Source organism: Humulus lupulus, chromosome 3 (assembly GCF_963169125.1).
Source record: "Humulus lupulus chromosome 3, drHumLupu1.1, whole genome shotgun sequence".
NCBI lineage: Eukaryota > Viridiplantae > Streptophyta > Magnoliopsida > Rosales > Cannabaceae > Humulus > Humulus lupulus.
In genome coordinates this window covers 3,586,883-3,612,449 of record NC_084795.1, presented here as the reverse complement: position 1 = coordinate 3,612,449, position 25,567 = coordinate 3,586,883, and the positions used below count along the sequence as shown (strand labels likewise).

At 28.7% G+C, this 25,567-nt stretch overlaps 2 protein-coding genes across 4 annotated transcripts; both read right to left on the bottom strand.

Annotated features, from left to right (window-relative positions):
• Window positions 1-4,094: 4,094 nt before the first annotated feature.
• On the bottom strand, window positions 4,095-9,405 carry LOC133821795 (uncharacterized membrane protein At1g16860). Of its 3 annotated transcripts, none has more exons than XM_062253943.1 (5): window positions 9,163-9,405; window positions 6,960-7,902; window positions 5,870-6,025; window positions 4,912-5,123; window positions 4,095-4,803 (listed from the first exon to the last, which is right to left on the bottom strand). In XM_062253943.1, the coding sequence occupies exons 2-5, from the start codon at window positions 7,836-7,838 to the stop codon at window positions 4,611-4,613; spliced, it is 1,440 nt and encodes a 479-aa protein (XP_062109927.1). In that variant the 5' UTR covers window positions 7,839-7,902; window positions 9,163-9,405; the 3' UTR covers window positions 4,095-4,610. The 3 variants fall into 3 exon arrangements, with proteins under 3 accessions (XP_062109927.1, XP_062109929.1, XP_062109928.1); XM_062253945.1 differs by having other exon boundaries at window positions 6,960-7,899; XM_062253944.1 differs by lacking the exon at window positions 9,163-9,405 and adding an exon at window positions 9,002-9,156.
• Window positions 9,406-23,004: 13,599 nt separating this feature from the next.
• Window positions 23,005-24,054, bottom strand: LOC133821794 (ylmG homolog protein 1-2, chloroplastic-like). The gene has a single exon (XM_062253942.1). The coding sequence runs from the start codon at window positions 23,969-23,971 to the stop codon at window positions 23,246-23,248; it is 726 nt and encodes a 241-aa protein (XP_062109926.1). The 5' UTR covers window positions 23,972-24,054; the 3' UTR covers window positions 23,005-23,245.
• Window positions 24,055-25,567: the final 1,513 nt, after the last annotated feature.

Below are 25,567 nucleotides of genomic sequence, written 5' to 3'. Positions count from 1 at the left end.
AAAAAGTGTTATATTTATCTACCTTTATTGTGAACCACAACTTTTGAAATTGGTCGATGAGGATTTGCCCTTTTTAAAGTTGAGCTTTAAATCTTAAAACTCTACTACAATTTGGTGTTGATTTTGTCATATCCACTTATCCAGAAGAAGATTTATTTTTATTTTTTTCTTTTGGTAATTTCCAAGCCATGGCTATAAAAAATGATAACCAAACGCATCATGGGAAAATTTGACAAAAATAAAAAAATTAAGTATTTAAGAACACTCACTCAGGTTTCTGCTTTATTTTTCAAAATACATTATAAAAAAAATTTAATTATTTTTATTTTATCTTAAAATTTTTACATTATATCATACATCAATTTTTTTTTTCTCTAAATCATTTAATATTATATTTTTAAAAATATTTATAATGCACATTGACAAAATATAAATAAATATTGGTTGAAGTAGAATAGTTCTTCTCACTATTGCATAATTTGAAAAAAAAGAAGCTAAAATAGCTCTGTAGGCATTATTTTAGGTTATTTTGATGTTCTCTTCTCTATTAAAAAAATAAATATAAAGCATCACAATCTATTATGAGTATTCCAAGTGGTGGATCAAAAAAATTATTCACCCAATATGAAAACTAAGAATATGGAATATAAATAAAAAAAAATTAAATATATATACTAGATATAAACAACGTGCAATATGCACGTTTGCTTAGTTTTATTTATATAATTTATTAATTATTTTTATTAAATTTATATTAGTGTCATATAAATTTTGAAATAAATATTCTATTTTAATTAAATAATTTATTTATTTTTGTTTAAGTTTATGTTTGTTCTAGTTTTTGAATTTGTGAGTGACAACAAGAGATTATATATTTAATGTAATATTAAATATTATACGTGGATTTTAAATTTAAGTTTATTGCTAGTTTTAAAAATAAAAATTTGTTGCTAATTCACAGTAGATTATATTATATGTTTAATATGATATTATTCTAATAAGTGAGTTTAAGTTTAATTAAATTTTATTTATGTTATAAAACACGTGATTTTATTATTTTTAAATAATTATCATTGTGAAATATCTCAAAAATATCATATTTTAATTTGTTTAATTATTTATTATTTTTAAATAATTATCATTGTAAAATATCGGAAAAATATCATATTTTAATATGCTTAATTATTTATTATTTTTAAATAATTATCATTGTAAAATATCTCAAAAATATCCTATCTTAATTTTTTTAATTATTTATTTTATTTTATTTAAGTTTAAGTGTTTACAAACTACAGTTAAATATAAGAATATTCTGTTAAATATAATAATATTCCGTTAAAGTTAACATTAAAAAAATAAAAAATTATTAAAACAAAAAATTTCTGTTATTTATACACTTATTATATAGAAAAGATATATATTGTAAAAAAATTAATTATAAACCTGCTTGTTGAAAACTTATATCTCGTCTCAATAATACATATTACTTAATATTTTTGAGAAAAATCTTTTTCAATTTATAGCATTAATTTTATTAATTCAAACAAAAAAACATGTTTACAATATAACTCAAACAATTTACCTATTATTACCATGCAAGTTCTTAATTTTTTGTTTTAAGATATATGATAAAATGGGTGAATGAGAGTGTGGTAAGGCATATGAAACATTGATGGTTTATACCATTAGACCATCATACTTGCCGACCATCGATGAACTTATCGAATTAACCAACCAAAGTGAATAATTTTGAATTGGGAGAGTTTAACCCAAACTAGTTCTATTGGCTTAGGGAAAGCAAGTTGTGCTTGGTGAATTTGACTATTAAGTCCTAATTTTATGTTTGATTTTTAAAATATGATGATACAATTTTATGAATGGACAAAATAATACGTTAGAAATGATTATTTTAACCTAGGTAGAAGATGGGTTAAAAATAGTCTCATATTTATATGTTTTTTGTTCTCAATAAATGTGGGTTTCGTTTATTTTTGAATAATTATTTTTTGCATCTTTCAATTAAAATTGGTCACGTATAATTTATTATATATATATTACTAATATTGTTAAGGACATCAATAGTACCTAACACTATCTTATATGGCATATCATTACTAATATAATTTAGTATGAATCTTATAAAATATGTGGGATCCGACACTAAAACACCAATTAACATGAGGTGATATGTATAACATTGCTCATTTTTTTTCACTTATTACAAGAGAGTATTGCTATGGGACTTAATGGTGCCCAACACTACTTTTACTTTGGTATGCTCTATGATGTTGGACACTATTAGTACCCCACAACAACATCCTTCTCGAGATGAAGCGGGTTCATATTTTAAATTTATTTAGTTCCATCATTTTATCTTATAGAATACGAAACATAACTTAATATTAATCCAATCCAAGTCAAGAATAATAATCCAATCCAACTAATTGGTATGTATTTTTACAACCATGTCCCTACAGATTATTTTTTTTTAAAAATAGTCTTTATGAGTAATTTTTATATTTTGACCTCTCATTTAATTATTTTAGCATGAAATATATATAGTATTATATTCTTATTAAATAAAAATGTATAGAACAACTTAGGGGAGGAAAACATATAGGAAGAAGAGTATTCTTGATTCTTCCTTTTGTTCTTTTTTGGTAACCTATTTTTATTTTATTATTTTGTTTGCTTATGGTATATTGGAATAGTTATTTATTTTTTAAAATTTTCGACCAATTATCTAAAATTTTTGACTAGCTGTCTAAATTTTTCGACCACCTATCTAAATTTTCGACTATCTGTCGTCTAAATTATGAGAGACCATTTTGCAAAAAATTATTAAAACTAGGCTAGAGTGCAAAATAACTTTAAAAAATATGCCATTTTGCTAAGAAGCCCTAAATATTTATGTTTATTAATATTTTTGTTCTTAAATTAAATTTTGTTTCATTACATTCTCATTTCTATTTTCATTCCAATATTTTTATTATTTCCACCCAAACAATCACATTTTCCTCTTATTTCCTACCAAACAATTTAGAAATGATAAATTGAAATCTATGGTTCAATTCAATCTCTTATTAACTGCTTTAATTGTGATACCAATTCTCTAATATGTAATATGTGTTCATTTAGCACAAAAATAGAATGTTGTAGATATTCTCATGCACAAAAAAATAACTACTTTAATGTCACTTGTCCCTATGCTAGTCTCCCAAATTTGCCAGGTGATTATTTCATTTTCCAACTTTAACAATATATTATTATTTTGTGAGATTTTTAATGAGTTTCATTTTTCCAAATTGTAAGTGGGTTTTGTTTATTGAGTTTATACTTTTTTAGACCTGTATTTTTTCTTATTATTTGTTTAGACCTTGTATTTTAATAAATTATTTTTTAAACTATGTATTTTCTAAAATAATCCAAATAAATCCTTAAACTCGATTTTGATTAAAGTTTTTTGAACTAAAATCACAAATAATGGATCAAACTAACAACTCAAAACAAAAATAGAATCATTCTGCCTAAAATCTGTATTGTTATACTCAATTTTGTGTTCATCAAAATCAGGTTTAGAAACCTATTTAAACAATTTTACAAAACACAAAATCTTGAGGCAATAAACATATCTAAAATAAAAAAGTATAAACCGTTGTTTATTCAATTTTTTTTTTTGGGGTAAAAAATCACCTTTTCTACATCAAAAGTCAGTGGAGTCACTAGAGTGTGATTTGAAAGAAGTAAAATAGTCCAACCTTTATATAATATTAATTAATAGGCTTATCATAATGAAGCAAAGTATAGATTATTTCTCTAAAAAAAATAATAATAATAAAAAAAGTTTAGAGAAGAGAATAGAATGAATCAAATCAAACCATACTCTTGAGTCAAAAAAAGTAACAACAGTTAGTTATCACATAATATAATCTTTAACTCCATTGGTATCATAAAGCCCAACAAGAGTCAAAGGTCTGAGAGTTTACATATATTAAAACTACAAAAACCACTTCAAGTAAGTCACACACTTCAAACTAGTGAAATATAGCAAATCAAATCAGACAGACAGAAAGAACAAGTTGAAGAGATAAGAATCAAAGAAATATAGCTAAAGATAGAATACAGAGATTGGATCCATAAATCTGATTTACAAACGAATCTCACCAAGAATAGATATATCATCATCAAGGGAGTGAGGCCAAAAAAATATAAAAGTGGCAAGGACTGGAGGAAGGAACCAAACTAAAGGAATTATATAACACTTTTCTTTTTATAATGTACTGCTGCAGTTTCCTCAACATTTCAAACAGGTAAAACTTCTCACCACATCAAGCCACACCCATTGCCAAACCTTTCAAACCTAGGAAGATAATATAAACGAATTCCTAATAAAAAAGGAAAGAAAAAAAAAAACTATACACCAACAAAAAGATTAAGGGATATCACCATGAACCATCATCTCACTCATTTTCGTTTCGATCAACACAAAAGCCACCACCGCCATTGCCATTGCCATTGCCATTAGTATTGTTGAGTTTTAAACATGTTACCCGAAATGTTTCTCGAGAGATCAGATTGATGCCCGAGCAAGTTTATGGAGCGCATTCGAACTAAACTGGTATCACGTCATGTTTGGACGTGTCTTCACATCTCAAAACAATGCCCTCGAGGCTGGCGGGGAAGATACATTGGCCCCATTGGCATCCTGTTGTTAATGACTCTGGCGGAGGGACGATCATAAGTACATTGTCGTTTCTCTGTACAACTCCCATGATGCTAACCGTGCTACCTTCTTTGATGTACCTACAAAATCATCACTTTGCAGCTTAACAAGATGGACCCATCAGAGGTAACACAGTGAATTCTACTTCAGAGAAAATAAATTGGACTCGGCATAAAAATGCTTTTTACCCTTCTTTCAATCGCATTGTACGGTCATCACTCGAGAGATTTCTCTCAGTCAACCACCTGACAAACCCTGGAGACACGTCTTCATTTCCCGGGTTAACATCAATAACAAAGGAGTCATCAACATAAGGAGTCACTCTTGCTCCACCGCCAGTCTTGACCAATGCTCTCAAGCCAGATTGGAAATCGGAGATGTAAAAGTCTACAACATGCCTCTGAAAAGAATCACAAGAATGAATTCAGTGCAACACAGAATAATATACTGAATCACCCAAGGTGTGAGATTTCTCAACTTTGGCTCTTCTACCCCTCAAACAGTTAGATGACATCCATCTTAAAAGGAAAAGTGAATATAATCTGTAATGGGAAAGAATAGTAAAGCCATACAGCAAAGATGAACCACTTCACCAACAAATATGGCATATGCTTTATATATAGACAACAATAGAACCACCTTAATCTATCAAGCATCCCATTTTGATTTATCTACTTGGCAGTAAGTGGTATAATTTTCCTGAAAAAATAACTAATCAATTAAGCAAGAATTTTAACAGATTATCAACAGGCCATTACAATCCAAAGCTACAAGCTTAGCTAAAATTGTATACAATGACAATGCATATGGTTTTGAAACACTAGAAACATATTGAGTTATGTTCATGAAAGAATATGAACCTCAGATATCATTGGGTGACATTTAATCGTATAAAGCTTCTATTTTTCTTAGAAAACAAGCTAAGCAAGGTTTACCTCGAGAAAATCTCATGTGAATAACACTGAAAACTTCAAGTCAAACTTCAAAAACTTATGCTGTTTCCATTTTAATATATATATAATAATTGGAAATTAAGTTTTTTAAGGCGATAATTGGAAATTAAGTTCGGTCAGGAGTTATGCACAGTGTGTTAAAAAACAGCTGAACCATAAAATGATGTAAGTAAACAAAAGATCAATTACACACCTCTGAGGATCTAAGTCCCCACGTGAAACGACGATGTGTGGAATTTGCTGGTTTTGAATCCCATCCTCGGTACTCGTATAAACTCGTTGATGTATAGACACATCTAGGAACTTTTCGGAAGGATGACTCAAGGGGTACATTACCACAGGTAACCACCTTCAAGAATTACAAAAGGCATAATATTATAACTTGCAGGAAGCATTTTGTGCATATCCAAAATAACAATAAATGACATCACATTATTATGCATACTCACCAAGTCTTTCACGACAATATCAGTCATGCAACAGCAACGTTAATTTTTAATGATCCTCTTCCCTCTAAGTCTAACCCAACCATTATTTGTTCTCCCTGTTTTTCTACAACATTAGCCTCACTAATACATAGTTTACATTACCCTTACCGAAACACTTAATTTTTCTTTCTTTTTTTTCCAGAGTTGAATTCATAAGGTCATATGTGCCAATTTTGTGTCCTTACAGTCTTTCACTACATTGTAGAGTGGAATAGTGAGAGCAAGGAAAGAGGTGTGAAGGGATATAAGAAAGGGAAATGAACTATTGGGTTGTTTGGTATACATGAAAGTTGGAAAGAAAGAGCGCAAATTCCTGGGGTGCCGCACATCACAGGGAGACAAAAGGTAACTAATTTCAAGAATCTACCATCAAATAATTAAATTCTTATACAATAAACATACATATTAGTTAGCAACTGTACAGTTGCACCCTAGATACAGAATCGAAAAGAAGATGACGGGAATTTTTTTTTTTTTTGTTTTTGAAATTCATGCTATTCAGCTTATGAGAGATGTGAGACAACTTATGCTTAAAGTAATTTAATAGTAAATCAGAGATAGCACCCTAACAATTGAACTTTCTTAACTATGCGTATAGAAAATTATATGAAAATTATAGTGCGACGCAATCAATATAAAGAAAAGAGCATAAGGATCTTACTTACACCTACAAACACAAATAATAAATGAAAACTAAATCTACGGATGGCAGGAAAAAAAAAAAACAAAAAAACTTTATCAACAGCAGGAAAAAAAAAGTAAAAGCATTCTAGCAGAATTTGCTAAGCAACATACCCCAGAAACTTTCACAAGTTGACCATTTTTCGCAGTTCTAAGTTCAGCATCGGGATAACTAGAAATGAAATTAATGACAGCTCTTCTCCCCCAACAAGTATTCCAAGTGAATAATGCAGCAACAGCGCCGAAAAGTACCACAACAACAATGAGGAGAATAGCATTGTGAACTGCTCCAAGAATGAAACCACCAGCTATGAATCCCATTACAAACAACAGAATCACAGACCACAGTATTGGCTTTGGAAAGTTCCTCCTGAAGGAATATTCATCATCTTGGCTCAGGGTAGTGACAGCCTGATTGTGAACGACAGAGGAACCTTGTCCTTTCATAGATCCCATAGATTCTAAAGGACCAGATACCTTTCTGGGGGCCCCAGATGAATTCAGTGGACCAGAAGTAATCGGTCCAGATGTTATTAGGCCTGTTGCGGGAAGAACAGGAATAGGGCCAGAATTTTGTCGAGTCACTCCACCTGATTGAGGGCCAGATGACTTCTTTATAGGTTCCCCATGTTTGTTCAATGGTCCAGAATTTGTCTTTTTTACCGCTGCTGAACCACCCCCAGAAGATACAGGGCCTGAAGTGGTATAAACACCACGAGCTGAAGTAGACGTGATTGGTCCAGAATGTGAAGCAGCACCTCCAAACGATCCAGACCTTGAAGGAGCATTACTTATAGGCCCAGATTTCCTAGACTTAGAACCATCCATTGGGATATCAAACATTTTCCCCAATTCTCCCGACTTTTTTATATCACCACCAGTATAAGGCATCGCTACCGAGCTCATAGTGGGAGTCCTTTCCTTTGGCTGCTCAGGCCGGCCTGACACATAGAGGCCATTGCTGAGCTGATGAGATGGAAATCTTGAACCCATGACTCTTTCTCTGAGGAGCACAAAACCAAACAAAAACTATGCTGCAGTGATCCTCAAAGTCCTACTGATAAAAAAAGGCCATTGAGTGTTAATTAGACCCGGTAAAAGTAACAAGCAAACTGATCAAAATCCATCAACAGTTTCTAAAGATATCAATATCTGAACTAAGAGGGGAAAAATAAAGATTGGATTCGCCATGAACGATACTTCAAAAAGTAATATAATCTGGATGAAAATGTTAAGTTACACATTTAAGTATAAAAACTGTGAATGAACTAAATCTGCTATGACTTCTACTGTACATGGTAAATATGGAAGGCCAGAGACTTTGAAAGCTCTTATCCACACAATTGAATATGGTCTGGAAGAGTTTTATTTGCATTTGCTACATGAAGTTCAAAAGTTTCCCATGGATACACACCTAGAAGCTAGAACCCAAAAACATCAAATTCTTACTATCACTAAAAGAGATAGCTTGGAAGAAACAAAACATATATGTAATACTCAATGACTTGATGTAATGTTAAAGGAATATGATCATATTTTGTTATTTTAAACTTGGTGTTCTGAAAGAAAAAGGACATCTATTTATACAATATATACGTGTGTAACATCTTCCAACACCTAATGTTTGATTACTAAAAATAATACTATAAATAATTTTTTATACTTTCTATAAAGTTCCAAATCAGGCTTCAGCCATTTAAATAACAAATTTAGATGAACAATAAGATCTGAAACAAGAAAGAACTGGTTTTGGATCTCAGCAAAATGAGGCAAAGAAAATAAACTAAATCCAAAAGTTTGTCTACAAATGCTACTATATATATCCCAGCATTTTCCCCAGATCCAAATAAAGTTAAACAATCCAGTTTAGCTAAGAAGAAAAAATCCAACTAACAGGCATGAACAATGAAAACCCAGTAGTAAAAAAGCAAAATTTCCCACTTAAAAATAGTTTTCTCTGAAACCAAACTCAATATAGAGTAGAAAATAACAGCAAACCACATTTCAAAATAAACAACAAAAATTTACTATCATCCTCCCTATATAGAAAGGTGGTAGTCGTCCAATACCCTAATCAAAAAAACTATTTTTATGCAAAAGTAAAAAAAAACTAAAAAATCAAGCTTTGAGGCCTTAAGCAAAGAAAGGAGTCATACCCAGATCAACATTTGAAGGAGGAGCCAGAAATGGGGAAGATCCAGAAGAATGAGGAGAGGTTTCCAAAAGGGTCAAGAGTTGAGAAATGAAGAGAGTGAAAGAACCAGGTGAAGGGCAGAATGGGAATAATGAAGAAAAAAAGAGATAGTTTTTTGAATACCTGAAGAAGAGGAAGTGAAGTTGCTCAATGGATCAAAGACTGTGGTTGGAAGTGATAACAGCAGAGATTGAGCTGGTGAGAGACTGAGATCCCATCTCCATAGAAGTCACCATCTTTCCTTTCTCTTTCTTCTTCTTCTTCTTCTTTCTCTCTCACACTGTAAAATATTTTCTCTCTCTTTCTCTCTCTCTCTAAGGAGCCGCAACAACTGGTGGGTTGTCTGATCCGCAAAACCCACCAAACTGGGAAAAAATGGGATTTTGTACTATCGTTTTTCAATTTTTTTTACTTTTTTTTTTTCTTAAAAAAATAATTAATCTCTAATTTTAGTGTATTTATTCTTGTTCATTAATGATCTTAATATTCTCACTTCATCTTCCATTTTAAGATGAAATTATAAATTAATTAAGGAATTTACTTGTTGGGTAACTTTTGTTTTTGTAAATTATTGTTTTGGTAATTTTTATTTTCAATAATGCTTATATAATACTTTGAAAACATATATATTTGATATCCAAATTGTTAAACAAAACTGTCAGCAGTTATATATAATTTATAGTTTGTATGATTAAGAGTAATTTAATTAAATTGGTAAAATTTTATTAATTAAATTTGAGTTTTGATACTAAATATGTACAATTTGAAAATACATGTATCAAATATGTACAATTTTAAAATATAAGTACTAAATATGTATGATTTCAAAATTTAAGATACCAAATAAGCATTATTTGTAAACACAGAATATCAAAATGATAGTTTAAAAAATAACAAATGATTACCTAACCATTAATTAAATTGACATTTTATTCAAAATAATTTTTGACAAAATCTTATATTATACCAAGTAAAGTTTCTAAAATATTGAAACTTTATCGTACCCACTCATTTTTATGTGAAAAAAAAAACTTCTTTATAAGAAAAGATATTATTTTACATCAAAAAAATCTATCTATACTAATTACTATATATATATGTGTAAATATTTTTTTAAAATCAATACTTTTAAAACATGAGACTTTATAAAAAATATTTAAATATATTTACATTTTTGCATAGTAAAATAATAGAAGTAAAAGTGGTATAAAAATTGAGTATAATGATTAAAGTGTTAGCGTAAAGAGTCAGTCAATATTCTTAGTACTTTATACACCAAAATCATAATTATATGGTGTAAAATTATAAATGTTTTTAATATAGAAAAGCATAATCATCGTATATAAAGTATAGTAAAAATATATATATACGTATATATATTTACTTGGGAAGGAAAGGAATAATAATGGCTATTTAGTATTTGTGGCCTCGAATTATCATCAATATATTATATATTATTATGTCTTTTAATTTTTTTTGAGCCATTAAAAGTTATTCTTGAATCGTTGTTGATAATGTTGTAAAGTGAGACTTTTATTAAATTTTATCTTATGTGACTAACGAATTCCTGACTTGTTAGAGCAGTCACAGTGGTGTGGCTTATTGGGTAGCCATTGACCATTTTCTGACAAGCACCGTAACTTGTTTATTTTAAAGCACCAATAATATATTGGTCATAGTTCAGAGAACAAAAATTTTATACACAGGTCTTTAGGTGAAATTGAATAATATATAAATAATTTTTAAAAAAGAATAATAATATATTAATAAATAAATATAGAGAAATGTCGTACTCCTTCAAACGGTGCGAACATGCCAATTCAATCTTATGTATGTGATATGTCCAACCACTCAAACAAAACATTATAACACAAAATATTATCATTTTCCAAAACGATGTCGTTCTCAAGCAATACATATAATAATATTAGTATTATCAAATTTAGTTATTAAAGTGTACACTACACTTCATTTCACATCTTTGCAAAATCTGAAAATAATAATAATAATTATTATTATTATATTTATGTATACTCTATGTCACCTTAAATTCAGCCTGAAAATGAGATTTCGTAAATAGAAATTTTTTAAAAATTAACAATAAAAAAAAGAAAGTGAATTAGAGTACATTGCTTATACAATTAATATTACTATTTCTTGAGCTAATTAATATAAATTGTTATATTCAATGTATAAAAAACATTTAATATGAGCTAATAATTGTTTTTTCAATATGGTGGGTATGAATGAATATATACCATGATTAAAATAAATATTATTTTAAATATTTGAGTAAATAAGTTATCATTGAGTTTTAGTTACTTTACTTATACTCTACCCTTTTATGGATCATATTTTAATCTCGTAATTATACAAACATACAAAGTAATTTTTTTCAAGAAAAAAAAAGTAATTTTATAAGGTAAGTATTATTAAAAGTTCCAACTTTTAATGAAAAAATCACTTATACATATGTTATTTCCTATCACTAAAAGCCTCATTCTTAAAAAGAAAGAAGAATTGAGGTCAATGTAAAATAAAAGAAAATTGAGTTTTAATTAAATAAATAAGAAATAAATGTCAAAATATAAATATTTAGGCACATGTATATATAGATGGACCTCTTGACAAAATGATATATTTTTTTAAAGTCATTTTGCATTCTAGTCTAATTTTAATAATTTTTTGCAAAATAACTTTTCAAAAATTAGACAGCTAGTAAAAAAATTTACACAGCTGATCGAATTTTAGACAGAAGTCATTTTGCAAAAAATTATCAAAAGTAGGCCAAAGTGCAAAACTAATTTAAAAAAGAGCTTATTTTCACCAATTTCTCTATATAGATTGGTAGTGATATTTTTCAATTAAGTTATAATTTTTGAATAAGTAAGGTGAAAAAATAAGGAAGGACCCACAAATACCTTTCATGAGAGCATGTAATTATATTGTTTCCATTTTATATAAGAGTAGGTATGCATTATTACTCGTTGTTCAAATAACTATTCGGAATTCCTAGAACTCATTGGAAGGTTTGTTAGAAAATCAATTATCAAACTTGGTTAATCGTTATTTGTTGTTCAAAATGAATGATTTTATTTTTGTAATTTTTTAATTGTTACATAGTCTTAAAAATTGACTTAATCAAATTTCATTTATTATTTCAAAATATCATAATATAATATATTGCACAAAAAACATTACATATTAGATAAGTTTTTTCAACAATTTATTGATTTAGGATAAGATGTACTATATTGAAAAAACTAATCACACAAGTGCACCCTAACAAATAGGGAATCCTAGTAAAATTGTAATTTTTGGGTTCTCAATTTTATAAATTTTATTTAAATTGTATAATTTAATTTATTATTATTTTTAATTCATTTTATTTTTTTAAATTGATGACCCTAGGTTTGGGTTGGTACCTCTTAGCCCCAAAACGATATTTATATGTGTACAATATTTGTAGAAATTACACTACATATTAATTTTTATTTAAAAAAACCTTATATATTATTATAAAATCTTAACCTTAAGAAAAGTATGACTCTTTTTATTAGATTAATGAATTATAAAATGATATATATAAATAATACCATATATTCTTATTGTAATTATCATACAAAACATACCTTAAAATAAAAAATATTAGTATTATATTGATTGCATACAAATAAAACTTTTCTTTAAGTTGTTTAAGCCATACATAATAACTTACCTCATATAACTATATATTATGCAATAATAATCAAACAAAAACAAAAAAGGAAATAAATCAATACAAATAATATCACAAAATTAAAAAATAATTAAAAATATAAAATAGTGTATGATGTTCAATAACTGTAAGCATGTACAAACCTTCTCAAATAGAAATCTAAATTTTAATTTTTATAAACAAAAACAATGAATGTAATGTCATTAAGAAATAAAAAAATAACATTTATTAAAAAAATACTTGTATGATTGTAAACTTTTTTGTTTATAATTTTGGAATGCAACATGACAACTAAACCCGTTAAAAAAAGTTTTGAACGATTTTTAAAAATTAACATACTAAAATAAACGAAATTGTTAGGTTATACATCATGAATAAAATGAATATTTTGATTGTTAAAAAAACAAAATAAAACATGAACACATTTTAGGTAAATATAAAAGTTTATTTTAGTGACAATTCAACTTACATTAAACAATATGGTTTATTTACTTGTTTAATTGAACAATAAAATCATATAATAAATTAATTAGTTTTATTTAATTTATAATATAAAGTAAACTAATTTATTAAATTTGATGCCTAAATTAAACTTGTATGTGTAATTTATTTTATTTACAATTAAAGTAAACATGATGATTTAAACAAAACAATATATATAACAAAATTTAAACAACATGAGAAAGTAAATAATTTTGTTTATTTTATTAAATTGTGCATACGAAATAAATGTATTATGTATAGTTTAATGTATTTGGTTGGAGTTAAACGTGCTTATATAAAACTACTAATTTTCGTATATTTCGATGATAATTCATACATATTAAAATAAATTTGTTCATACATACTCAATATAAGGCTTATAAATAAAAGTATATTTTAAAAAACTGAATTTAAAGCATATAAAAAACAATTGAAATGGACGAAAAAAATAAATGTTTTATTTCAATAGAAATGAGCTGTTTAATGTGCATATGGAATATCAAGGTAAGTCTTGTCAACTTGCATTTTCAATCATTTTTTTAAAATAAAAAATCCATTATAATTGTGGAAAAAATCAAAATCATCATTAATTTACCATAATTAAACACAATCCAAATAAAATTATATAGTCTGATATTATTATTGTATATCTTATCATATTATATTATCCAAAATATAATTTTTCCTTTAAAATTTACATTTAGAAAAATTAACAGTATAGTAAAATCATATTTTTATACAATAACTATTAAAATTTTATATTTATACAAAATTTCCATAATATTCTAATTGATTCCTCCATAATATTTTTATACACAATTATTCTAATTGATCCCTCCTTCAATACCAAAGTGGAGGGCAATATGGGTTATAATTTGTTAATTTTCAAATGAACTTATTCTTACTTGTAGTAAGACTTGTCTATTTTGTTTTTATTTATTTAAAAAAAAAAAAGCATTATACTACATGTTAAATTTTAATAAACTTTTTTAGTTACTCATGTAATTTACATGTCCAAAACTATATGGTAACTTTTACATTACTTTTGAGTCTATTTTAGAAACTAATTAGTCATCATATAGTATAAAAAAAATACTCAAACTCCAAGTTACCATGAATAACTTATTAGAAAATAATACCAATTAGTTATTTTTTCATAACATAAACTTGGAGTTACTCCTAAAAAGTTACTTTTCATACATAACATAAACCAATTAACCAAATTTTGAAAATAAGCTTAAAGTTAATTAACTAAAATAAAGTTTTTTTTTTGTAAAAAGGTAACTAATTAGCATCATTTTGTATTTATAGTAACCAAATGGTTATTTTTTATTCCGGTGACGGCGATAAAACATATGCTTCCAACATATCAAAATGATTACATTGAATAGTAGGTTGCGATAATACCACTCTTGAGCCAAAATGATCAACGCTGTGGTCATAATTTTTTTAAAGTTATGGAGAAGAGAGAGAATTAAATGATTATTTTAGTGTTGACAATTCTTATATGATGTCTGTATTATTTTTAGGGATATTTGAGGTGAAAGTACTCAAATTATTAAGTTTGTAGCACTTAAGTACCCAAGTTATTTTTTTGCCGGCGAAAGTACATTCTGTCCATATTTTGTTGTAGCTGTTTATTTTGCCGCTAAGTCCATCACGTGATGTCAAATTTGCTTATAACCTGAGTACTTTTGCTGCAAATATCGCATAACTTTGGTACTTTTGCTGCACATGTCTATTAAATTATGTACTTTAACCATAAATATTCATTTAATTTGGTATTTTTACCAACATGTCACAAACACACTTAACGATTGGAACTGACGGCTACAAAAAAGCATAGACAGAAGGTACTTTCGCAGACAAAAAAAATAACTTAGGTACTTAAGTGCTACAAACGTAATAATTTTGGCACTTAAGCGCTACAAACGTAATAATTTGAGTACTGTTGTCGCAAATATCATTTATTTTATATGCGGTATAAAAACGTTATTTTTGTAATTAAATTTTTTGGGGTTAAATTTGTAAATAAAATTAATTATAGGTTTTGAAATGTAATTTTCTCTATATTAAATTCTTTTTATCCATTTTGATAATATTTCACGATCACTAGTCTAAGAACCAAACTACCTAACCCTAACCAAATCCAACCCTTTCTTGGGTGACTTCTCTTGTAGATTTGATTTATGAGTATCCTAGAACTAGCTAGACCTATAATTGTTTAGGTAAAAAAAATTATAATAATATCAAACCAACCCTAATTCTCACACACGTATATTATAAACCCTAGACGAAACAATATGGAAATAACGAATCAAATCAAAGGGTAATTGTCTTTTTTTTTTATCAAAATATTACACCAATTTGTATTGGATGATTTTGGAATAGAAGTAATAAAAGTGATATAGTACTTTCTAGATATTTCAATGTTATTAAGTTAAAAATCACATGTTATCTGGTGTGGTTGGGATGCACAAGCCTCATGAATTCATTTGAATTCATTTAATCTATTTTGTACTTTCAATAATGCAATTTTTGCTCTTATAGTATTTATGGGGAATAATCTTTAAGCCCTATCGATGATGCTCTCAGTGTTCTTGACCTGTGAATAGTTTTCGGTGTGATTTAGTGTTCTCGACCTGTGAATAGTTTTCGGTGTGATTTTTTTTATGACCGTGTATATTGTAGCTATTTAGAGCATCCTGTAAAATTTCAGAAAATTCTGCAAATTTTCAGAAAATTATGAATAGTTTATAGTGCCAAAAACTAAGTTCAAACATGTTGTTACACGCGTGACTAATTTTTTTATGCGCGTGGAAAGCAACATGTGTTGAACTAGTTTTCGGTACTGTAAACTATTCAGAATTTTTCTGAAAATTTGCAAGATACTCTAAATAGCTATAATATACACAGCCATAAAAAAAATCACGCCGAAAACTATTAACGGGTCGAAAAACACTGAGAGCCCCATTTGTAGGGCTTAAAGTGAAGTCCCTATAGAAGAATTGTCCTAGTATTTATATAAGAAGGTACACGTGATTGAAATACAAAATATTTTAGGCTTAAATTCGCAATACAATAAAAAAAAAAGTAACTCTCATAACTATAACAAGTATCTAGAAAATTTATTGGCAAATGCTTTATCTTCTTTTTGAAACAACCTAACTTGTATAAAAGTTTAGGGCAACTTCTTGAAAGTAGGCCGATGTCATTAGTTTCAGATCTAGCTTGTCATCTTTAGGTCGAGGTTTGGGTGAGGCCCTAGGTCTTGTTTGTCCTCTTGTTCGTCTCCTTGGTTCTCACCTTCAAAGTAGGGTTGATCTTGAGCAGCTACGAGCTTTAGGAAATTTACAATTTATCTTTATTTTTTTTTGAGTTTCTAGGGATTTTTTTGGGCTTTTATTTATTTTTATTTGAGGTTTTCTTTGATGTGGGGGCGCTAGCCTCTTTGGACTAGGGCCCTAGGCTGGGGCCTAGCCTGCCTATAGTCAAGTACGACATTACTTCAAAGAGTAAGTCAAGGTCAAGCTCGAGGTCTTCAAGTCAAGTCGAGATCAACATTAGGGCGTGTTCATTCTTCTCGCGATTTGCCCACAGCATCTATTGTGTCACTTATGTTGCTCCTACTCGATGAACGAACACACTATGTATGTCGTGCTAATTGGACACATGAGAGTAGCTTCTTTGATCCATTGGGCACATGCTAGTTGAACATGCAATAAACATGTGCTAATTGGACATGTCCATTAATAATTTATAGGCTTGTAGTAGAGTCTTGTGTTAAATGGTATACTAGATATTTGTTGTCTTTTGAGTTGTAATTGATTCAAGAGAGTCCAAATGCATCTCTCTTCTTGTAACCAGTGAATTACTAGGCAATAATAGTTGAATATAAACAAATAAAAAGCAAATTTGGTCAACTTAATAGCACTCCCATTAGAATAACTTATATCTATTTATATATATAAAAAAAGAGACAATAATAGTCAAATATATGAGCTAACTTGTGTGTTGGGTTAGCTGAGATATGGCATTGTGATTTAATGAAACTTTGAGGTACATTAAACAATATTCTATTAGAAAAGACAAAAAGAAAATTGTTAGGGTTGTAAGATTTTGGGAGATGAGCAGGGTGTGTGGGGTTTGGTCAAGCTTGCCCAATGAAAAGGTTTTAAAAATTTAAATCTTGTTTAGTTGTCAATTATTTGGTATGGAATTTGTTAAAAACTTTTGAAATACCATACATAATTAATCATTAATGATAGATAGTCTTCCACAACATTATAAATATTTTTCCATTTTTTTCTTGTCCCATTAACAACTCTAAGGACCAGCAAACCACAAAGTTAAAATCATACATGCATTAAACAAGGAAAAATTGAAGGAATAGTAGGAGGGAAAGACCACTTGATTTAGAAAATTTATAATTCTGTTTTAATAAAAAAAATAATAATAAAGTAAGACTAATACAAAAGAATTGGTACAGAGCACCGCGTCCGACTTTAATATTTTAAACTAAAATATGTGAAACTCGATATAATCTTCAATCAATCACAAAATGTCGTGTTAAGTGAATAGAATCGATTAATCGAATATTCTAATTTGATATTGTTTTTGGGCTAATATGAACCTTAAACATGATTTTGTGAAGAGTAATGATATGAGCACCCAAAATATGCATATAAACATTACACACAGTGATGTGACATACTAACTTAGCCAATCACATTTATTAAAACTAGATCCCTCTATTTTAAAAAGCATTGTCACGTTATTGTGTTTAATGTTTGGGTGCAGATTTTGGGTGTACATATCATTATTATTTTAGAGTAAGAGTAATTATACGTACACCCAAAATATGCACATAAACATTACACACAGTGACGTGGCAGACTAGCTTAACTAATCACATTTATTATAACTGAGATCCAATGTTTTAAAAAGCACTACCACATCATTGTATTTAATGTTTGAGTGCTGATTTTGGATGAAATATGTTTTAAAGTTTAAGATTTAAAAACCGAGTCATTATCCAATAATAATAACATTAATATGTTGAAAGTGGGGGATGGTGATAGGGTGTGGAGTTTGGAAATTGGACCACCATTTGTTCATCTATCCATACTATTAATGGGGTTGCTCACATGCAGACACTAGACAACCTTTCATTTTAGAGCCTCATTCACTAATCACCTTCATCCAACTTGGCTCACTCCTCACCATCAAATTCAAATTAATGCTTCTCAACCAAAGATCTTACTAAAAGGGAAACAAATAAAATTAGTTGCCCATAATTTAAAAAAAAAAAAAAACACTGTTAGAAAACAGTGAAAAGGATGGGCTTGAGAGGTTGGAGTAGTTGAGACACACACACACCACTTGGTAAAATCCATTTAAGACATGATTGGAGGCCTTTTCAGGTAAAATCCAATCTATTTCATATTTTTTGGTTTGGATACTCTTCAACATATTGGAAAAAAAAGTATTTTCCACCATCAAACATTTTGATGGAATGATCTTAATTTAGTCCCACATTTAAAATGAGAATTTCCTTCCTCTTCAAATTTATATATATATATGTTATATGTAACAAAAAGTAAAATTAGAGATGACTTTTACAATATGTACTTTTTATATGAATTAAAATAAAAAAATAATTAATATACACAGAATTATTTTTGTAATATTAGAAAGATAATATTTCTTTTAGGTATTGGACTTATATATTTAAAATTATGTTTTTTCTTTTAAAAAAAATTGTTTAAATTAGAATTATATTAGGCTTCAAATGAACGAGTTAGAGTTCTAACCGCTAGTCCAGTCATGAACACCAAAATGATGGTAATTTTAATACCATGTTTTTTTAGAACATTTACATCGTAACCCATATATAACAAAATAATATCAACTCTGTTAGTTATTTTTTTATATATTGAGATATTAATATTAATTAACATAAATAATCAATATTATTAATTTATTTTCTAATTAATTATACCTATTATATTTTAATTAAAATACAATCCTCTTAAATACCATATTTATAATATCAACTCAAAATCAATTACATAATTAAAAAGGGAAATTGTGGTTTAATCAAAGAAAAATAAAATGTCTAATCTTGGAAAGGAAAAAATTATCAATTTTTATTGCCTTATTGTTATTATTATTATTATAATAACATGATTAGTAGTGTTTGAAGTAACTTTCGAGTGTATATCCAATAGTTTTTATTACACACTATTATTACACAATAGTTTCGAGTGTATATCCAATAGTTTTTATTACACACTATTTTATTGATTATTATTTAGTATTCAAATTACATGATTGAGAATATATACTATATGGTATCTTTATACTGTATGTAGAATCATTTGTGTCATACCAAATTTTTTATTCCACTAACTAGTGTCCAACATACTATTTATTTAGGAAACCAACACTTTGGGTTGATTCCAGTTTTTATTTGCCAAATTTTTTAAGTTAGGACCTATTTTATACTTCAAAATCTTGAGAAATTATAGAGTAAGAAAATAATGTTTAGTAGGACAATAATCGTGTGCATTTTATTTTGCATTTTTTATTTTGTAGTATTTATAAGTTTATATTGTCAAGTTTTTTCTACTAATGGTATCCAAAAACTATGGTATTTATAAACATAGCTTTTATGGTCCATTTTTCTATTGAGATGTTTTTTTGGTTGGATACTTAATAAGATTTTTTCTACTAATTAGTATCTAAAGCATAGTATTCACCTTTTAGTATAATTGTTTACTCTTTTGGTATAGTTTTTGGTGTTAAAGTTTTCTACTATTTAGTATTCAAAACATAATATTGATTGATTTTTGTCTATTTTTTACTAACTTGCTTTTTAGTATTTTTTTTTTATATAAATGAATTTTTGTTGTTCTACTAATTATACAATCTATTTTATACTCTTTCAATTTATTGTTCTATAGATTGGTATCCAAAAATTGAACTAGAGAACGAAAAAAAAAAGAAGAATAGCATAAACATCATCCACTACATATTAGTATCTAAACAATTGCATCAATTACCAATGATTATCTAAATTATTGTGTATATTCCACTTTTCCCAAATTACAATGGTGATATATTGATAATAGTCAAACCATTTAAATGCAATCTCTTGCTATTCATGTGTAAATTTCGTAATAAAATTAATGATTTGTTAATAATATGCCATTTAAGTATGATAAAAAAAATAAACCATTTAAGGAAAGTTGTTATAGTAAATTAAATAATTTGGAAAAATTAAATTAAATAAAAACAGTTATATATAATATTAATTAATATGTTGTGGGTATATTATTTTATTTCAAAGAAAGTTGTTATTATTTACTTGTAATAGTATAGAGGTGTAAACTCGCCTATTTTTTTTTTCCAAAATTACAACACTAAAAATTACAAAAAAAAAAAAAAAAAAAATTCTACATTGTTATGTTCCCCACAAAATATACATTATATTTATTTATTTAATGGGACATCTTTCTTTTAAAACGACAACTTCTACAATATTATTTAAAAACGACAATTGTCATGAAGATACGACAATATTCTAAAAAGACAAATTGTCTGAAAACGACAACTGTTATGAAAAACTGAATTTGCAAAGAAAAACGACAAAGTTATTTTAAAACGACAATGTTTTAAAAAAAGACACTTGTCCTGAAAACGACAACAATATTTAAAAATGAGAAATTGTATGAAAAACTCCAATCTTAGTCTTACAATAGGAAAATGAAGACTAAGTATATAAATATGGGATTTGGTTATTTTTACAAGTAATGCATGACTGGTTACAGTAAGGACACAAGACTAGTAAGCATACAAGTTAAGTTACATAACTGAAATGGACTTTATACAGCAAATGGAGATTTTTACTCTGAACTAATTTTTACATCAGTTTGGTGTAGCCTCTCAAAAGATTTGTATATTATGAGTTCAAAAGAAAACTAGACTCAACTTTGAAAAAATACATTATTTTTTTTTCCTATCCAAAATAAAAATCTAAAAAATCAATGTGACAAAGCCCCTGCCAATTCCACATTTTTGCCATCACTCCATTTTATAAAGAAAGATTAGTGAAAATAGCCTATTTTTTTAAGTAGTTTTGCACTCTGACTTACTTTTAATAATTTTTTACAAAATAATTTCTCTCTAAAATTTGACCAGTTGTCTAAATTATGAGAGGTCATTTTACAAAGAATTATTAAAACTAGACTAGAGTGCAAAATAACTTTAAACAATAGGTCATTTTGCCGAGAAACCCTTTTATAAATGATTTTGTTGAATTGAGAATTCCAATCAACCTGTAAAGAAAATGTGAAATTAAAATTGACATGAATGCCTCACTCGAGGAGAAGGAAGCAATGCTCCATGCTCCCGAGCGAGCGAGCGAGACGAGACCAATATCCTCGCCAAAAGAAGGCAACACAGTTGCGATCACAAGGCAATTTCAGTGGACAGACCCATGTCCATTGATCGCAAGTAACCAAGTAATGATTTTTGGTTGAGAGAAAAGTAGCTGGCTGCCCATCAAATACCAAAAAAATGAATCTTTGAGCTTTGAACAACCAGCCTTTGCCTAATTAAGAACCAAAGATGCAGAAGACCACCAGATTTTTATTTTACATCAGTTGGTGTAACCTCTCATTTTTCATTTTCCCTCCAAATCCAAGAAATCATTTTAGCAAAGACAGAAAAGACACCTCAGATTATTACTCCCACTTTCTTCATGTCCTAATCAAAAGCCTATGTGCCCAGAATTGCAGACTTTAGTGTTGCTATTCCTATCCCTAACTCAAAAAACCATCTTGAAATGAAGATTTGTATCGAATCCTTATCAGGCTTCCAAGTTGAAAAGTAAACTAGACTCAATTCTGATCATAAAAATAAAACACAAACGAACCAACAAAATCAAGTTTGAGTTCATAGCGACGTGACAAATCCCTTGCTAATTCCATATTCTCCGAGAAGCAAAAACCTCTCAGGGACATGGAATAGCTCACCTTTTCTCAATAAACTATCGAAATAAGGTTTCAAAAGACTGTAGAACTAAAAAATAGAACAGAAATGCTGCAGTTAAGGAATAGCCAGAAAGAAAAATTAACTGAAATACACACCAATAGCACAGAAGACTCAAATCAAATGCAGTTGAGAAAATTTCAAAGGCGAAATTTAGTAACACACCTACCAACATGGTCATGAACGACACATATTTCAATTTACAATCCACTTTTCTGTATACTAACAATAAAATAAGCGCATATGTTTCCTCTGAACCACAATTACTTGAAATTTACTTTCTTATAAGAACCATATTTTGATTGGAGTCATCTCACCAATCACCAAGCACATTGTCCAAATCAATTTAACAGTTGTGAGCAAGCATAAACAGACTCTAGAGTTTTCATCATTATAAAAACTCAAACTTCATCTTCAAATTCATGGGGATCCAGCTCGGAAAACAAATGCTTTTATTCTACTAACTAAATAGAAACAATGATCTACATTAATATCATCTCAAGGAAAAGTAATTCCATTTGTGAAACAACTAACCAAACAATGGCACATATTACTTGAAATTTTCTTTCTTGTAAGAACAATAATTTGATTTTGTGTAAGCAAGCATAAAGAGATTTTTGAGTTTTCACCATTATAACAACTCAAACTTCGAACAAATGCTTTTATTCTATAACTAAATAGAAGCAATGATCTACATTAACATCATCTCATAGGAAAAGTGATTCCATTTGTGAAACAACTAAGCAAAGAGAGCAAATTTGGTGGCATATAAATTATGTATAGCTATTCGACCACTAAAGATTATAAAAACCTCTTTGTTCAAGCTAAAACAGTCAAAATTTTATATATTTATATATGAGCGAACTGAACTTGAAACTAATACAAAATATTCAATGAAAAACACCTTACTACCGAGCCGAGTCAAGAGCCAATCTTTTTCCCTCCGACTCCCTAGATTCCGGTGCTGCTACTGAGAATCGAGCCGAGCGTGCCGAGCACGGCGAACGCCAAGAGCGGACTGACATCCAATGTATCGAAAACCGGCGGGATAATGTTGCGGAAGAGGTTCAAGTAAGGATCACAGAGGTCTCTAATGGCCGAAAGCGGCTGCCGGTCCCAAGGAATGTTGGGGAACCAACTGAGCAGAACCCTAACCATCAAAACCCCACTGTAGATGTCGAGCCACTTGGACAGCCCGGCGGCCACGACAGTAAGCGGCGTGTTCAGGTACCCGCTGGGGCGGTCCCGGAGAGCCGCGAAAAACAGCGAGCCAGCGGCGGGCGCGAGGCTATGCGAGAGAGAAGAATTGAGGTTGAGAATCGAGAAGGAGAACTTACGAGCGACGGCGAAAACTAGGGCGCAGAGCGTGGTGAGCGTCCGAGTGGACCCGGCGAGAGGAGACTCGGTCGGGGCTTGGAACGTAGGAGGAGGAGTGGTGAGAGGTGCGGCGATTGGAGCTAGGGTTGTGCGTTTGGTGGCGCGGATGAGGAGGGGTTTGGGGTTTCGAGGGAGAGAGAAGGAGAGCGAGATTTGGGGGCGGGTGAGAGCGAAGTTGGTGAAGGTGATGGTGCGAGAGCGAAGCGAGAGTCTGTTGGAATGGGTTTTGGTGATTGGGAGGTAGAGAGGTTGGGAGGAAGCCATGAGAGCCGCGGAAGAAGCAGCAGTAGCCGTAGCCATGGTTGTGGGTTGGGTGAGCTTCGTTTGCTTCGACTGTGGATGAGATTAGCGCCGAACTCCAGAAACAATAGCAAATCTTTAACAAACTCTCCTTTTATTTTTCATACATACATGTGTAATTAATCAAATTTATTTAAGGGTAATTACTCATTTTGGTGAAATTTGAGATAGAAATAAATACATATACAAATTTGAGATAGAAATTTGACATGTGTTTTATTGGTAGTTAATTCAAAAATATAGTTTTAGAAAATTATTTTCAAATCAAATGATTTGAAAATATTGAATTTAAAAATAAATTATAAATTTTTGAGATCTTGAATGGTTTAGAGTTTTTTAAATTTGAAATTAATGAAATACAAAGAAAACAACAAATTAAAATTATTATTTTCTCTTTTGCTGAAGGATTTTAACTCAGTTTTCAAAAATAATTTTTTTTATTTTCTAAAACAAGTGTGCCAATTAAGTTTTCATGGGAGTTTTCATTTTTTAAGTTTTGAAAATGATAAAATCATTTTTAAATCTCTTACCAATCAAACCATAACACATTTGGACTCGATTTTTTGAAATCTACTAAAAATTACACGTGATTCGATAGTACTCGATGCCAATTTGATTATTCGATAGTCCTCGATGCCAATTCGATGAGACCTTCAAAATCAAGGTTTTTATGAAAAAAATTGATGTTGTTCGATGCAATTCTTACAATATAAGTAATTTTTTAGTCGGGTATCTCTTAGAGGTAATTTTATTTTTTTTAAGATCTACGTGTTTGAGATGTGTTTATATACATTTGAGAAATGTAAATTTAAAAAAAATACAAAATGCAAAACATATCTTGAAATGCCTCGTGTCTTCAAGATATGTTTTAGTATGTTTTCAAATTTAAACTTTGAAAATGTGCATGTGAACATCTAAAATGTGTAGATTTCACAAAATACAAAAAAAAAAAAAAATCACTAAAAACGGATACTTGAATGAAAAATGATGTCTCTTACAAAAATTACATCGAACCACCACCGAACCACGTCAATTTTTTTTATAAAAATCTTGATTTTGAAGACTCGATTTTTCAGGTCCGAAACTCTGAAATCTGTAGAAAATTGACTTTGCTCGCTCTAAATAATCAAGCAAAGTCAATTTGTATCTATTATCTAGAGTTGTATTTTCTATTATTCTCTTTATCTACATATTTCTATATTTACTTGTATTTTTAATTATTGAGTTATAATCTTATTTAATCAATTAACTTGTCATTTGTATTATTATACTTAGAATTATAAATATTTTACTACCATTTTATTGGCATACTATTTGGTTTACAATATTTGTCATACCTTTTATTTTATTTTTGGTTGTTAAATAAAAAATATTGTGAGATTTAAATATTGTATGTATGTTTAATCAAATTGATATTCTTGCTTATTTAAGCTTCGATTTAGTATATTTTTGTTAAAATTAACTTGATCATAATTTAAAAAAAAAAGGTAGGATAGGGGCAAAGACAAGTTAGTAAATAAATTAAAATTATTATATTATATATTTATATTAAAAAATAAATATAAAATAGAGTTTAGTTTATTCCATAATTGCCTC

What these genes read in the sequence shown, in the direction of transcription:
- LOC133821795 (XM_062253943.1), bottom strand. Translation starts at nt 7,838, where the DNA reads ATGGGTTCAAGATTTCCATCTCATCAGCTCAGCAATGGCCTCTATGTG. An exon ending in GGGGACTTAGATCCTCAGAG is followed by an intron (nt 5,124 to 5,869) that starts GTGTGTAATTGA and finishes GATTCTTTTCAG; the next exon opens with AGGCATGTTGTAGACTTTTA. An exon ending in ACAATGCGATTGAAAGAAGG is followed by an intron (nt 4,804 to 4,911) that starts GTAAAAAGCATT and finishes ATGATTTTGTAG; the next exon opens with GTACATCAAAGAAGGTAGCA.
- LOC133821794 (XM_062253942.1), bottom strand. Translation starts at nt 23,971, where the DNA reads ATGGCTACGGCTACTGCTGCTTCTTCCGCGGCTCTCATGGCTTCCTCC.